The 17031-nt window shown below is 43.0% G+C and overlaps 1 protein-coding gene across 1 annotated transcript; it reads right to left on the bottom strand.

Annotated features, from left to right (window-relative positions):
* Window positions 1-701: 701 nt before the first annotated feature.
* On the bottom strand, window positions 702-2844 carry LOC142174366 (uncharacterized). The gene is made up of 3 exons (XM_075240149.1): window positions 2134-2844; window positions 1965-2043; window positions 702-841 (listed from the first exon to the last, which is right to left on the bottom strand). The coding sequence occupies exons 1-3, from the start codon at window positions 2842-2844 to the stop codon at window positions 702-704; spliced, it is 930 nt and encodes a 309-aa protein (XP_075096250.1).
* Window positions 2845-17031: the final 14187 nt, after the last annotated feature.

The following is a 17031-nucleotide window of genomic DNA, read 5'->3' as shown; positions in this document are numbered from 1 at the left end:
ACCGGGTCATCAGCCTCATCATCTAGCACAATTTTTGTACGTGTGCCCCTGCCCACTCAGATGCGTGAAGCTCGGAATGGTGCTTCAGGTGCCAATGCTCCATCAGCAGGATCAGTGGGGACCCTCCTCCGCAAGCACAGTGCAGTCACCAAGGAAGGGAAGTAAAATTCCTTTGACAGCAGCGGTCCCCGCAGGACCATTTCGTCACCAATTACCTGTGCTGCATCAAAATCCTTCTTCGTCACGAAACACCAAGTTAATAGGGCTCTGTTGAAGTTCACGTCTGTGGTGTTTCTGGAGGGCATGAACCAGCTGCAGATGACAGTCAACCAACACTTAGCCAAGTGCGTGAAAGAGTTGGAGTTCAGGGTAATGTGGTCCTTGATCCAGGTTGGTCGCCCACCAGCACAAAGTACATCAGTCATAACTTCCCATGTAACACATGGTCTGTCGTGGTAGTAGTCAATATCGCCCGTGAACCGGGGTAGCCTCAATACCTGGCGGATAGTTTCAATTAAGGCATCTACCCTTGTGCCTCGCACAGTCACCTCCCGCAGCATATGTGCTGGGTAGTTCGCGTAGAACTCCCTAACTATCATCCGGTTCACTGGGCCAGGATCATCAAAGAGGAATTCCATTTCTCGCCTTCGAATTTCTTCATACATTTCCTCCTGTTCCACGCGGAGGTCTGCCCGGTCAATTTACAACTCCTGAATGAAGTTCTTATCAGCCTTGGCATTAAAATCATCCTCCGCTCGTTCCGATTCAAACCTAGACTCGTCATATGTCGGTTGTTGGGATGTGCCCGCCCCTCTCTTTTGCTTTTTACGGGCCATAATACCTGCAATGAGTCAGGAAAATTCATAACCATCAAATTCATCCTAATTAGTGCCCGTCAGATGGGTACTCAGACTTCGCCACCCTATGGCACCAAAACACCATCCCCATTGAGTTCATCTTGGCAGATTAGCCACACAAGCAAGGTAGGGAAGGTTACAATCTCCATAGAGGCCTCACAATAGAACTACGTACAACATTCGGCCTACACCACCCCACACTACTCCTGCACATATTATCAAACAGTGACAACACCCCCAATCACCAAGTATAACACCCCCTAATTAGGAGTGGGTATAACCCGCCCCATAATATCACAAAAATTCCAATATTTTGACCCACATAGTGCATAATACAACTACACCCCAAAAAATGATTTCTAGGCTAAAACATCATAAACACCATGAAGGCCCACACACTATGACACCAAACAATTTCACAACAGTACCATACCACAATAAAAACCATGAAAGAAAGCAAAAATTGACAAAAGTTATACTAACCCTACCTAGGGTTAAACTAAATACAATTATGCTAAATTATACTAAGTTAGAAGATGAAATAGAGAGAGAGAAAGAGCAACTTACTTGTTTGGTTGAGAGAAAGTGGATGAAGAAGGTGGATAGTAGGGGAGGATGATAATGGAGTGATGTGAAGATGAGAAGAGAAGAGAGAAGATAGAGAGAAATGGGAAAGAAATTAGAGAGAAGGGAGTGAGGGGGGTGTTTAGCTGAAGCTGGGCGAATTGGGGGGGGGGGGTTAGTGGTAGGTGGGGGGTATTTTGGGTAAAAGGTGAAAAGAGAAAAATTTAAAACGAAAAACTTCAGAGGGTCTCCCTGGCCGCGGTTGTACCGCGATCGCGGTGTAACCGCGATGGCCTGGGTTCAGAGAAGGGTCAGTACCGCGGTTTGACCACGGTCTGACCGCGTCTCTGATTCTGATGTTTTTTTTTGTTTTTTTTATTTTTATTTTAGGGAGAGTTACACTTACAACAATTTCATGGGTTGCCTCCCATGCAGCGCCTGATTTAACGTCGCGGCACGACCCAAATGAGTGCAGTTAAAGCTTGCTCGACCTCCCCGGTTCAGTCAACTACAGTTGAGACCCTTCCTTGGGCTCGCTCATACCCACATACAACTTCAATATCTGACCATTGACTCTAAATGTACGAGAGTCATTCTCAGTGGCAACGTCAACTGCTCCTAACTAGAAAACTTCAACAACTCGAAATGGTCCAGACCATCATGACTTCAGCTTACCCGGGAACAACCTCAGTTTTGAGTTGTATAGAAGTACCATGTCCCCAGGTTTGAAATTTCGCTCAACAATGTTCTGATCGTATAGCCTCTTCATTCTCTCTTTGTACAACTTTGTGCTCTCAAAAGAAAGATACCGGAACTCCTCGAGCTCATGCAATTTTGTGACTCTTGACGTGCCCGCAGCTTCCATGTCTAAGTTTAGTTGTTTGATTGCCCACCACGCTTTATGCTCGAGTTCTACAGGTAAGTGACAGGCCTTCCCAAACACTAACTTGTATGGTGACATACCAATTGGTGTCTTGAAAGCTGTTCTGTAGGCCCAGAGTGCATCATCTAGCTTCCTTACCCAAACAGTTCTTCTGGCATTCACAGTTTTCGTTAACACACTCTTGATTTCCCTGTTGGATACCTCAACTTGTCCACTAGTTTGCGGGTGGTATGGAGTAGCCACCTTGTGGCGCACATCGTATTTTATAAGAAACTTCTCGAAGGCTCTATTGTAGAAGTGAGTGCCTCCGTCGCTGATAATCGCTCGTGGTGTCCCGAAGCAGGTGAATATGTTCTTCCTTAGAAACTCCACCACCACTTTCGCATCATTGGTGGGCAATGCTATAGCTTCCACCCACTTGGACACATAGTCTACGGCAACAAGGATGTATTTATTACCATAAGAGCCGACGAAGGGACCCATGAAATCAATTCCCCAGACGTCGAACACTTCTATCTCCTGAATTGGGTTCATGGGCATCTCGTGGCGCCAGGAAATGTTCCCAGTGCGTTGACATTCATTACAACCCTTCACCCATGAGTGGGCATCTTTAAACACAGTCGACCAGAAAAATCCGGCCTCTAGCACCTTTGTTGCTGTCCTGATCCCTCCAAAGTGTCCACCATAAGCCGATGCATGACAAGCCTGCAAAATAGAAGATTGTTCTATCTCGGAGACGCATCTACGGATCATGTTATCCAGGCATATTCGAAAGAGATATGGCTTATCCCAAGAGTACAAGCGGCTTTCACAAAAAAATCATTTCCTCTGGACCGATGAAAGGTCGTGAGAAACTATACCACTGGCCAGGTAATTGGCCAAGTCTGCATACCATGGCGCTTCCTGATGAGTGGTGGCGAGCAGTTGCTCGTCCGGAAAAGTTTCCAGAATTTCCTCAACTTCAATCGCATTTTCAGCTCTCTCAAGTTGTGATAGGTGATCAGCGACTTGATTCTCAGTGCCCTTGCGGTCACGTATTTCAAGATCGAACTCTTGCAGCAGCAACACCCAATGAATCAGGCGTGGCTTAGAGTCTTTCTTTTCTATTAAGTATCTAAGAATGGCATGGTCAGTGTAGACGATTATATTTGATCCTATCAGGTAGGATCAGAACTTATCGACTGCGAACACCTCAGCTAGCATCTCTTTTTCAGTCACCGTATAGTTCAACTGGGCTCCACTCAGCGTTCTGCTGGCATAGTAGATAGGGTGCATCAATTTGTCCTTCTGCTGGCCCAGCACTGCCCCCACTGCGTGGTCACTAGCATCACACATTAGTTCGAATGGTTGCTCCTAGTTGGGGGCAACAATGATGGGTGCTATGACCAGCCTCTGCTTCAACTCCTCAAACGCTACCCTGCAATCATCAGAAAATACAAACGGGTGATCTTTCTCTAGTAACTTACAGAGAGGTTTGGTGATTTTGGAGAAGTTTTTTATGAACCGCCGGTAGAAACCGGCATGTCCAAGAAAACTTCTGATTGCTTTGACCGAAGTTGGTGGAGGCAGCTTTGCTATTACATCAACCTTTGCTCGATCTACTTCTATTCCCTTGCTTGACACTCAGTGCCCCAAGACTATGCCTTCTTGTACCATGAAATGGCACTTCTCCCAGTTCAGCACCAGATTAGTCTCGATGCACCGTTTCAGCACACACGTCAAATTCACCAGGAACTCATCAAATGAACTCCCCACCACTGAGAAGTCATCCATGAACACCTCCATTATATCCTCAACCATGTCAGTGAATATGACCATCATGCACTGTTGCAATGTGGCGGGTGCATTGCATAGGCCAAAGGGCATCCTCCTAAAGGCATAAATGCCATAAGGGCATGTGAAAGAGGTCTTCTCTCGGTCCTCAGGTGCAATGGAAATCTGATTGTACCCTGAGTACCCATCCAGAAAACAAAAGTGTGACCTCCCCGCCAATCTATCCAGCATCTGATCGATGTAGGGAAGTGGGAAGTGGTCTTTCCGGGTGGCTAGATTGAACTTTCGATAATCCATGTAAATTCTCCAGCCTGTGATTGTTCTCGTTGAGATTAGTTCATTGTTGTCATTCTTTACAACCGTCATGCCACCCTTCTTAGGCACACATTGAACTGGGCTAACCCAGCTGCTGTCAGAGATTGGGAAAATGATTCCCGCATCTAACCACTTTATCACCTCCTTCTTCACCACTTCCTTCATATTTGGGTTCAGCCTCCTCTGATGTTCCCTGGAAGGTTTGTGCCCCTCTTCCAGCAGAATCTTATGCATGCAGTAAGCGGGGCTGATCCCCTTGATGTCTGCCATGGTCCACCCAATGACAGTTTTGCACTCCTTCAATACCTGTAGAAGTTGTTGGACCTGCACATCTAACAAACCAGGTGAGATAATAACAGGTAGAGTGGAGTCGGGTCCCAGAAATTCATACTTGAGGTGGGTTGGCAGTGGCTTTAGTTCCAGCTTCGGTGGTTCTTCAATGGATGGCTTAGCTGGAGGAGTTTCTCTCTTTCCTAAGTGTAGGGGCTCGAACTCTAGTTCTCTATCCCAGAACCCTCTACCTTCCAATGCCAACACCCATTCTGCCAAGTCCTCACCGTTCACTTCCTCCAAATTCGTCAAACATGCAGCGAGGGTATCCTTAATCGTCAACACATAATCATCAGACTGTACGATTACATCCACTGCATCAATAAGAGAGCAATTTGCAAACTCACTTGGGCGCCTCATAGATTTCTGCACATTTAATATGATCTCTTCGTCATTGAGCCTCATCTTAAGCTCCCCGGTCTCACAATCAATAAGAGTTGTCCCTGTGGCCAAGAAAGGTCTTCCTAAGATGATAGGAATTTCTTCATCCACCTTGCAATCCAATATTACAAAATCTGTAGGGAACACGAATTTCCCCACCTGAATAAGTCCATCATCCAGGATCCCAAACGGACGCTTCACAGTCCTGTCAGCCAGCTGCAGCAACATAGAGGTGGGTCTAGCTCTCCCAATGCCCAACCTCTTGTAAATGCCCAGGGGCATAAGATTAATGCTGGCCCCTAAATCACAGAGTGCTTTCGCAAAAGCAAAGTTTCCAATTGTACATGGAATAGTAAAACTCCCTGGATCAGAGAGCTTTTCAGCAACAAGTCTAGTTACCACTGCACTGCACGTCTGAGTAAGTGTCACCGTAGCCAAGTCTTGGAAATCAAATTTCTGGGACATTAAGTCTTTCATCATTTTTGCGTATCCATGCATCTCCTTTAAGGCTTCAATTAATGGAATATTTACTTGAATTTGCTTGAGCATCTCAAAGAACTTTTTGTACTGCTCATCCTTTTGATGCTTGGCTAACCTCTGTGGAAATGGTGGAGGAGGGCTTTTCTTCCCAATCACTTGGGACTTTTCTTTCTCGGCTACTATCTCCACTACCGGCTCTTCAACTGTTTTAGCAACTTTCTCGGTCTCCTGCGGAGTATTCTTTTCTTCCTGAGCAGTCTGGATTGCCACATCTGTCAGCCTTATGGATTCATCTAGCTCAATGGGTACCTGAATGAGTGTCTCAGCCTGTATATTGTGACGAGCTCTCTCTTGCTCTTCGTCGAGATCCCTGCCGTTACGGAGACTCACCGCCATCAGCTGCTTCGGGCCCTGATCTTTAGGATTGATTTGGGTATCTGCAGGTAGCGTCCCTTGAGGACGATTGTTCAGAGACATTGAAATTTGGCCCACTTGCACTTCAATATTTTTTGATAGCTGCGTCATGTGCATCTACTCTCTCGTTTATCTTCGCAGTGGACCCAATAACCTGCTGCATCATTGCTTCCAGTCTAGCAAACCCATCGTCCTGTCTTCCACCATGCAGCTGCTGAGGAGGGTGGTACCCCTGCTGCTAATTGTTGTACCCATGTGGTCTAGGATACGGTGCCATATTGTTGGGGGGTCTCATAACTCCCATGTTTCCGGCGTTATATTGTGGCTGAGGTGGTCTATACTGCTGCTGAGTCTGCTGACCCCAGTTCTGATTTCCCTGTCTCTGACCCCCATAGTTAGCAACATAGTTCATATCTTCAGGGTGCTGATGATGATGATCAAGCTCTGTATTCCAAGGATTACCAATTGGCTGACTAATGCAAGATGTGCACATGCCCCCCATTGGTAGTATCTACTATGTGTACCTGCTGCTTCTGCCCTGATTCCTCCACCTTTTTGGTGAGGATGCTCATTTGTGTCAGGAGAGTCGCCATATTTTCAGCCATAGTGTTTGAAGGATCAAGAGGCACGGAGTGCACCACTGGAGTGATGGGTGCATTCATGAATGTCCATCCCGAATTCTGTGACATTTTATCTAGTAAACTCTGACCTTCACTCCATGTCTTGCTCAGGAATGCCCCACCAGCTGAGGCATCCATAATATTCTTCAACCCATCTGACAGTCCCATATAAAATCGTTGTCCTAACATCTGTTCTGGAATGCCATGATGTGGACACATAACCAACATTCCTTTGAACCTACCCCATGTTTCATGCAGTGTCTCCATCGGTTTCTGCTTGAAGCTCACGATCTCATCAATTTGTTGGGCAGTTTCGTTGGGTGGATGAAACTTGTTATGAAACTGCTTGACTAACTCATCTCACGTTGCTATAGAATTTATGAGGAGTGAGTTTAGCCAAACCTGTGCAGCTCCTGTCACCGAGAATGGGAACAATAATAGCCTGATAGCCTTTGGAGTGACATTGGGCTGCCTCTGGGTCTTGCAGATTGACAGGAAGTTCTTCAGGTGTTGCTGAGGATCTTCAAGTTGTGTCCCAGAGAAGAGTCCCTTGTTTTGCAACAAGTGCAGCATGTTATTTGTGATCTGGAACGACTCAGCTTGTATTGCGGGCACAACTATGGCAGTAGCCAAATTGTCAGATGTGGGATGTGCCCAGTCATACAGTGCACCTTCGGGCACCAGGGGTGCCGCTTCTCTGACATTCAAGTTGACTTTCTCATGCCTGCCATTTCCGTTGGGGTCGATTGCGTCTCCCATGTCAGTTTCGAATTTGTCTATTTGTTGAGGTGGTTGAAGTCTTCTGTTGGCACGGTTTAATGCCCTGAATATTTTCTCAGGGTCTGAGAGTCCTTCAAGTAGTTCTCCAATCCTAGTAGAGTTTCTAGGCATACACCTGTGCAACCAAGTCAACAACCGTCAAAAGTTTCAATCAAAAATTGGGTGTAGAGAAACTGCCTACACTAAGAATTTTTGTATTTCTATCAATGGTAATTGATAATTCCGTTAACTCCCCAGCAACGGCACCAAAATTTGGTCACGCCCAACTATGACTTATAAAAAGGACAATGCGGTCGTTGCAAATATAATCCGGTTTACAAGTCCGGAGTCGAATCCCACAGAGAGTTAACCTATCAATCACAATCTTTAGACTCACTAAACTCTTCAGAACCAGCTTCCCAAATGTTTGAATCACAAGTTGATGGTTTCTTTAGTAACTAAGATTGCAAGTAAATTAAACAAGCTGTAAACTAAAACGCTAAGGTTGTAAACAATGATGAGATAAAGCTAAGGTAAAGATTTCCCCTATTGATGGAATCCCTTCTGTTTATGAATCATACAAATGTACCAACACTTCTCTATCAATCATGAACGCTCGTCTTACCATAAATCTCTCCCGAGTAATCACAGTAATATACTATTGCACTTTCCCGAGATACACTAGCTAGCTTTAATTAACACAGTTCACTTAAGATTGCACCCAAGGCTTCGTTATTCCTAATCCCGCCTTTAAACCCGCAGTTATAGATTCCTCTTATACTTTAGGAGTGGTGTTATTCAACAATAACCTAAATATGCACTCTCTCCCGAGTTATGCACAATAAATAGGCACAGCTAATTAAGGATCCTGTCAATTAACTGCAACAAGAACATAGTTGAATAAATAAAGATTGAAACTAGCAATTTGTATTCACATAAACAAGAAGTTCATCCCCCAATAGGTTCCATCAAAACCTTAGACAAAAGATTTAGCTACTCATAACTATGGGTAAACAAACTAAGATAAGATTAATCATAAACTAGCAATAGAAATCAAAGAAAAGAAGAAAGATGTTTTTGGGTGATTGTCACACCTCCTTTTTACACACCCGAGAGGGCGCAAGGGAGTTTTCTCCAATTTAAGGACAATCGAAACGGGATTTGTTTATTTATTTTAGAGTCGCCACTTGGGAGATTTAGGGTGTCCCAAGTCACCAATTTTAATCCCGAATCGAGGAAAAGAATGACTCTATATTATAGTCTGCGTACCAAAAATCCGGATAAGGAATTCTGTTACCGGGAGAAGGTGTTAGGCATTCCCGAGTTCCGTGGTTCTAGCACGGTCGCTCAACTGTTATATTCGGCTTAATTATCTGATTTTATACGAATATGAACTTATGTGCAAATTTTATCTTTTAACCGCTTTATTATTATTGTTTTTTAAAAGAAATGTGAACATCGCTTAAAACGCGTCTTTGGACTGCGTCACATGAAATGCACCCGCAATCCGGAACACGTTTTATTTGATGTTTTGGGATTTGGATTCGGGTCGCATGAAATGCAAACCTAGGCTTAAGAAAGTAAAATATTAAACATGCGCCTAAAGAGACTATCGCGTTATTATTTTGGGAAGACTGTGAAATTCGCTAAACGGCCCTCCTGAATTCTGAGTAATTTAAAGCAAATGTTTACTGAGGGCCCCACAATTTGTATTTTTATTCGGCGAGGCTCATCTCATTATTATTTTAAAAAAAAAAGAATTTGCAACGTCGTGGACATGCATCTCGAACCACGTTACAATCAATGTACCCGCGATTTAGAGACACATTTCAACTCTGCTGAGATTTGGATTTGGGTCACATAAATGTGCACCCGAGTTAGGGAGAATAAATTATTAAAGGCGCGCCTAAAGCAACTAGCGCATTATTATTTTGGGTGGGGCCGTGAAATTTGCTAAACGGCCCGTCCCGGAATCTAAGTATTTAATATATACATGTAGAGGGCCCCGCAGCTTGTATTTTCTATTTGGCGAGGCTCGTCTCATTTTTATTTATTTATTTATTTATTCTTTATTTTTTATTTATTTATTTTTTAAAAAAGGATGCCATTTTTACGCCTTTAACAATACTAAACCTTACGACTTCTTTACAACTAAAATCTCATAGCTTGTCAAGATTTAATAAAATGAGTCTAGTGAATGGGTGTTTCGGAAGTGGTAACAACAAGTACTAATGCTAATTTTGTCCGAACGAACTAAGCAAAGGACCACGAACAAATTAACGTCAAACTTGTGTCATAGAACAACTAGCCCAACTTAATTAAATGACATCAAATAAACAAGAATAACACAACGCAAAAATGAACAAAATGCATACGGTGAAACATGGGCAGAAAATTACCATACCAATTTCTATATTGCATTTTTTGAACATTCCGTAACATTTCCTTGTCTAATGCTTGAAGTTTACTAACCTGAACAAACAGAGACGGATAGAGCCATGGACCAACACTCAACACTGACCTCGACGGATAACCTCGAACGGGAAACCATAGAGAAGGTCGTCAGAGCTCGGACTTAATAGCTCGCGCCAGAAACTCGAACACGAACGGACCCAAAATGAGTCACGGCTGGGACTGGTTTTTCCAGGTGGTCATTTGGACGTGAGGGGGCTGAACGGAAAGCAGCGATGGTCGTTCCGACGTGAGGGAGTGTCGCGACTGGTTTTGTCGCGACTGGTTTTAGTTACGACGGGGGGGAGGGCTACTGACGTTTTGACGATGCTGCTGCCGGACTGGTTTGGGTGGAGCTGGAGCTCGTGGCGGATGGCAATGGTGGTTGACGGAGGTGCGACTGGTTCGTGATGGAGGTGGTTTTTGTTGATGGTTATGGCGTTTGGACAGTAGGTCGGGGACATCGACGACGACGGTGGAGTATGGTCGTTTGGGCAGTGGTCGACGGACTGGTTGCAAGACGACGAGGGAGATGGTGTCGTCGGAGCAGGTGGTCGTTTGGACGTGGTGTTCAGGTGACGACGGTTATGGCGTTGGAGTTTTGGAGGGGACGGGTGGTCGTTTGGTGGTGGTTTTGGGGTGGTGCCTGGTGATGGGTGGTGGTGTTCGGTAGTTGTTTGGTCGTTGGTTGGACAGTGACGACGAGGGGGGGGAGCTGGGAGGAGGAGGAGTGAGCTGGTAACCTAGGGTTTCTTCTTCTTCTTTTGAAGAAGAAGATGAACAGTCTCCGGAAATTTTCTTTCTTTTTCAAAAATTTCAAAAGTCCCCCCTTCAAAAAAAATTTTGACCGTGCCTTTGTAATGGTTTTGCCCAGGGAAATGAGCCACACGCGTGGTGGGGTTCGAGACTTGTGTCCCCCACGCGTGGTGGGGTTCCCCATGTGTCATGGACTCGGTTTATTATGGGCTAAGTCCGAAAATTAGGCCTAAAACCGGGTAGTTTGAATCCGAATATTATTCTTTTGCCCGGACCCGAGAAATAGGAACACGACGTTGCTCAACTAGTCCTATGTAAGCAAAATAACTAACAAAAATAAGACTAATATTTAAACAAAACTATATCTTTTTAAGTATATTTTTCAAGATTAAAAATAGCTACAAAATGTAATAAAACTATTTTTTGTAATTTTTGTTTTTTATATAAAGATAAAATATAAAGTAATATTTTTGCATTTTTTCCAAATTAAAATGACTACAAAACATTAATAGAATTATTTTTTTTTGTAATTTTCGAAATTATATAAAGTACAAAAATAAAGTGCAATTTTTGTATTTTTCAAGTTTATGAGAGATACATAAACTAAAATTTATATATATATTTTTTGTAATTTTTCTTTTTGCGATGAAATAAAGTAAAAATAGTTAAAATAGCTATACTAGACCCAATTTCACATATTCACGCTAAAAATGTGAAAATTCTCGGGGAGTGTCAAAAATCAGGTGTCTACAGCTGCCCCTCTTTGACTGGAAACACGAAGAGTTTTCCAACAAAGAACGACTAGACATGTTTTTGACCCGACCATTACTTGGACGGACTACACTAAGGAAAGGGAGGGAATGTGACCGAGCCCTGGTAACTGAGCTGCCTACATATCCTTGGTTATACAGGAATCAGGCCACGTGTAGTTCGGAAATGAGAGAGATGGTGAAGTGTACCGAGGTGAAGAGCCGATCGAGGTGCCGTTCCGTTGAGGTTCCGGTCCGCAGTCCTGTCATTACAACAAAAATGAAAACTGAAAAAGACTAACTAAGCCTATCAGCTACTAGTTACAAGGATTCCTATCCGCAAGTCTTCTGAATCTTGGTCTTGAGTCTTGAATGGTGCTTCATATAGACTTCGGATTTGAACCTTGATACTGCTAGCTGTAGGTGCTAGTTCTTGAGCAGACCACATTTGTTCTCCACTTCCGTACTTTGGTTTCTTTTCCCCTCTTTTCTCCTCTTGTTTTTGTTTTTGCGACCAGCTTTTGTTGATCATCCCAGACTGTTGACTCGCATTCTTGAGGCGAGCTTCTACTATTTCTAACTTGGATTGAATGCTAGGAATTTCTGTTGTAACCTTCTGCTTTCCAGTGGGTCACTGCTTGATCTTGAAAAATGTTCCTCTGTTCTACAGGCGGACTCCTGACTTCTTCGATCTTCGACATACAACAACCTCCGTTCTACGGGCGGGCTCCTGACAACCAAAACAAACAACACAACTAAAATTTCCTAACCCAGTTTGCACTGGGAAGGTTTGTGAGTCGTTAGCAAAATTGTAACTTATTTACACTACTGATGCAATGATGAGAGTAAACTAAAGACTAGACTAGGAATTGTATCTCCTACGAGTAAAACCAAAACTCTTGCTAGCAAATGCGTCTGCTAAAATAAAAACCTCAATGACTCAAACTAGAAAGTGCTTCTTCTATGGTTGAATCAGAGTGAGCCAAACTAGGAAGTGCGTCTCCTAAGGGTGAAAACTGCGGTGACTAGAACTAGGAAGTGCGTCTCCTATGAATAAAATCTAGATTTAGGAAGTGTGTCTCCTAAAAAAACTTGAAAGACCTTGATTAGGAAGTGCGTCTCCTACGGGTAACTTCAAAGAACTGGACTAGGAATTGTGTCTCCTATGGTCGAACTTAAAATGAATCAAACTAGGAAGTGCATCTCCTAAGGGTGAAATCTCAATTCCGGAAGTGTCTCCTGAAATAAAGTATAACCTGAAAAAGCCAAACTAGGAAGTGCGTCTCCTAAAGCAAAAGTATAACCTGAGCGAGCCAGACTAGGAAGTGTGTCTCCTAATAATGAAAACTTAATTCAAGAAGTGCGTTTCCTGTGCATGAAATTAAACTTAGGAAGTGCGTCTCCTAGGGGTAAAATAGTCTTAGGAAGTGTGTCTCCTATGGGTGAAACCTTAACGATTTTGAACTAGGAAGTGTGTCTCCTATGAATGAAAATAATTTAGGAAGTGCGTCTCCTATGGGTGAAATCTTAATTTAGGAAGTGTGTCTCCTATGGGGTAAAAGTAGACTTAGGAAGTGCGTCTCCTATGGGATAAAAGTAAACTTAGGAAGTGCGTCTCCTATGGGCAAAACTAAACTTTAAGGAAGTGCGTCTCCTATTGGGTACAATAAACTTAGGAAGTGCGTCTCCTGTGGGTACAATAAACTTAGGAAGTGCGTCTCCTATTGGTAGAACTGAACTTAGGAAGTGCGTCTCCTATTGTAAAACTGAACTTAGGAAGTGCCTCTCCTATGGTAAAACTGAACTTAGGAAGTGTGTCTCCTATTGTAAAACTGAACTTAGGAAGTGCGTCTCCTATTGGGTGAAACTTCTTAGGAAGTGCGTCTCCTATTGGTACAATGGATCTAGGAAGTGCGTCTCTTATGGGTAAAACTTAACTTAGGAAGTGCGTCTCCTATCGGTGAAACTTAACTTAGGATGTGCGTCTCCTATTGGTGAAACTTATCTTAGGAAGTGCGTCTCCTTAGGAAGTGCGTCTCCTATTGGTGAAATTATTTTGAGGAAGTGCGTCTCCTATTGGTGAAACTTGCTTAGGAAGTGCGTCTCCTATTGGTGAAACTAACTTAGGATGTGCGTCTCCTCTTGGTGAATCTTATCTTAGGAAGTGCGTCTCCTATTGGTGAAATTATTCTTAGGAAGTGCGTCTCCTATTGGTGAAACTTGCTTAGGAAGTGCGTCTCCTACTGGTGAAATTATTCTTAGGAAGTGCGTCTCCTACTGGTGAAATAAACTCAGGAAGTGCGTCTCCTACTGGTGAAACTATTCTTAGGAAGTGCGTCTCCTATTGGTGAAACTTGCTTAGGAAGTGCGTCTCCTACTGGTGAAATTATTCTTAGGAAGTGCGTCTCCTACTGGTGAAATAAACTCAGGAAGTGCGTCTCCTACTGGTGAAACTATTCTTAGGAAGTGCGTCTCCTCTTGGTGAAGCTTAATCTTAGGAAGTGCGTCTCCTATTGGTGAAACTAAACTTAGGAAGTGCGTCTCCTATTGGTACAATGGACTTAGGAAGTGCGTCTCCTATTGGTGAAACTTCTTAGGAAGTGCGTCTCCTATTGGTACAATGGATCTAGGAAGTGCGTCTCCTATGGGTAAAACTTAACTTAGGAGGAAATGCATCTCCTATGAGTGAAATCTCTAATATAGGAAGTGCGTCTCCTATGGGTAAAATGAACTTTAGGAGGAAATGCGTCTCCTATGGGTAAAATAAACTTTAGGAGGAAATGCATCTCCTATGGGTGAAACAAAACAAACTTAGGAGGAAATGCATCTCCTATGGGTAAAACTAAACTTAGGAGGAAATGCCTCTCCTATGGGTGAAACAAAACAAACTTAGGAGGAAATGCCTCTCCTATGGGTAAAACTAAACTTAGGAGGAAATGCCTCTCCTATGGGTGAAATAACTTAGGATGTGCGTCTCCTATGGGTAAAACTTAGACTTAGGAAATGCGTCTCCTATTGGTAAAGGCGTGGAATGTATTCCCTTGTTATACAGGTGGGCGCCTGGCGGTAAAGACACGAAATGTATTCCCTTGTTATACAGGTGGGTGCCTGACTGGAATATAAAATGAACAGACAAAAAGTATTCCTCTCGTTATTCAGGTGGGCGCCTATTATGAAATGGACAGACAAAAAAGTATTCCTCTTGTTATACAGGTGGGTGCCTGGTATGAAATTTAAAGACTGAAATGTATTCCTCTCGTTATACAGGTGGGCGCCTGTCTTCAAACAAACAACTTAGAAAAATAAAATCCTATTCGAGGGCGGATGAACCCAAAAAATCCTATTCGAGGGCGGATGAACCCAAAATATCCTATTCGAGGGCGGATGAACCCAAAATATCCTATTCGAGGGCGGATGTACCCAAAATATCCTATTCGAGGGCGGATGGACCCAAAATATACTATTCGAGGGCGGATGGACCCAAAATATCCTATTCGAGGGCGGATGAATCCAAAATATCCTATTCGAGGGCGGATGAACCCAAAATATCCTATTCGAGGGCGGATGAACCCAACATATCCTGTTTTGAGGGCGGATGAACCCGAAATATCCTTAAAACTTGAAAATGTCTTACCTCAATACTTGTTGGGGATTATTTACTTACCTGCTGGGGGATAAAATGTTATCAGCTGGGGATAACGCTGTTGAGGATAACACTGCTGGGGGATTTTCATTCCTACAAAATTGGTGGGAGCGACACTGGCCCTTTGCCTTTCCAATCGCAAGTTTCAATCTTTTTGTTTGGTCCGCTGAGGATTCAGCTTTCTTTATTAAAACTTGGGGATAACACTGGTTCAAAGATCAGCTCCCTTGAGACTGGTGTTATCTTTCTTTTTCCCCAAATGGGTACCTGCATTCAAGAAAAAATTCACAATGAGAAAATTTTCTGCCCCGGTTTGATGATTTTCTTTATGGCCTGTCTTTCCGCCTTAAATAATGTTCATTTTCCCTATTTCTAAATCAAAGAAAATTTTGTTAGTTTAAAAACATGGTAAGCGGTCATGCCACTCTTGTTGGGGATGGTTTCCTCTTTCTTCTTTCCCAGCTTTGTGTTCCATTATGCTATCAAAACTTGCTGGGGATGATATTAATTACTGACACTGGCCCATCCCTTTTATCAATCTCATCTTGATGGGGATACCCTTTTTGACACAGGTTTTGCGCCTGCTCCTTCCTAACTTATACCACTTAGGTGTACTAGTCAGATCCCGTCTTGCATAATTGGAAAGCTGATGGCCTATTTTGAAGTCATTTTCCACTGGTTCTGACCAAACAGACTCTACTGGGGAATGTTTCTATGAAAGGAGAAAGATAAACAAAAAGGGAACCGAATAAAAGACAAAGGAAAAAGATGACTCTTTAACAAAAGAAACTATAAATAAAAGCCTATCAAACGCCGATACCGACTCTAATAATCATGACATGCACATGTGGCCTATCCTCTGCCGTCAATCGTCTTTCAAGACCTTCCATTGGCAATTCCCCATCTGATTCTCAATCTTATTCGACTTGTAGTGCCCAAAGGGTTTTCACTATCAAGTCTCTCTCATTTTGGTTTGTCTCTCAGCTTTCATCGCCTTATGGTGCCTGTGAAGGTTTTCACCGATAAGCCTCTCTCATTTGTATCACTTTCCAGCTGGGGATTTGGAGTTTTGCCGGTATGACTCTTTCTGTTGGAGATTAGAGTCCTTTCTGCTGTGGAACAGAATGTTATGTTCGCCGGTAAGACTCTTCATTTGTATGACTTGGCATCTTTTGAAGACTGATCAGAAGGTCTTTCTTTGGACCGTAATGTGGGTTTTTGGATATGTCTAGAAAGAAAGGGTATAAAAGGCTCAAAAATACATTAATTTTGGGTTATTAGTTACAACCTTCGGAATTAGATTTATTTACAACAAACGCAACCTTTGCCCCAGTTTCTTGCTTGGGGATATTTTAATTGATTTTTTTTTCATTTTTCAAAACTATGACCGAGCCGTGAAGCGCCTACGTATCCTCTTTGAGAAATCAGGTCAAACGTAGTTCCCAATTCCTCTATTTTCTTCTGACTTTCTCTTTTTTTTCGTTATCATTTTTCTTTTCCCTTTTTCTTTTCTCATTTGTCCTTTCTTTTTGTCGTTTTTCTTTTCTTTCTCTCTTTTTCTTTTATTCTTTTTTTTCCGTTTTGTTGTTTTCTTTTCTTTCTTTTCTCTTACCTGCCATGCTTGCATATTCTATTCGTTGCTACTAATTCCGAACGAGGGGTATGAAAGAAAATAAATAAGGCTCAAAAGGGGTAACGAAGGATAAAGTGTTTAGGTAGCTGAACAAAATGCCTTCGTCATTCCAGTCTTCAAAACATGCCAAGTGCAAACAACACAATTTAAATTTGTAGCCTCTTCTGATGGTGTTGGACTTGACAATTATATTCAACATCTATTTGTTCATTTGTTACTTCTAAAGCACCGTTGGTCGACACTCTCATTCTCATTATCTTGAACGGCCCTCATGCCAATTTGGCGAATCTTGCTTTTTAACGGTTTTTCTTTATGTTTCACTTGCCCCAGTTCCACATGACTCGGGCTTTAAATGCTAGTCCCAAACTGTGCGCGCATGTCATGTCACTAGAATCGGCGTTGAATAAAAATGACACAATGACT

This window comes from Nicotiana tabacum, chromosome 20 (assembly GCF_000715075.1).
Source record: "Nicotiana tabacum cultivar K326 chromosome 20, ASM71507v2, whole genome shotgun sequence".
In the NCBI taxonomy this organism is placed as follows: Eukaryota; Viridiplantae; Streptophyta; class Magnoliopsida; order Solanales; family Solanaceae; genus Nicotiana; species Nicotiana tabacum.
This window is presented reverse-complemented; position numbering and strand designations above follow the sequence as displayed.

Bases quoted from the DNA above. Each gene is read 5' to 3' on its own strand.
- LOC142174366 (XM_075240149.1), bottom strand. From the start codon at position 2,844: ATGCCCATGAACCCAATTCAGGAGATAGAAGTGTTCGACGTCTGGGGA. The intron at 2,044-2,133 runs GTACTTCTATAC...GAAGTTTTCTAG, and splicing joins ATTTCAAACCTGGGGACATG to TTAGGAGCAGTTGACGTTGC. The intron at 842-1,964 runs GTATGAGCGAGC...GACTCATTGCAG, and splicing joins GATATTGAAGTTGTATGTGG to GTATTATGGCCCGTAAAAAG.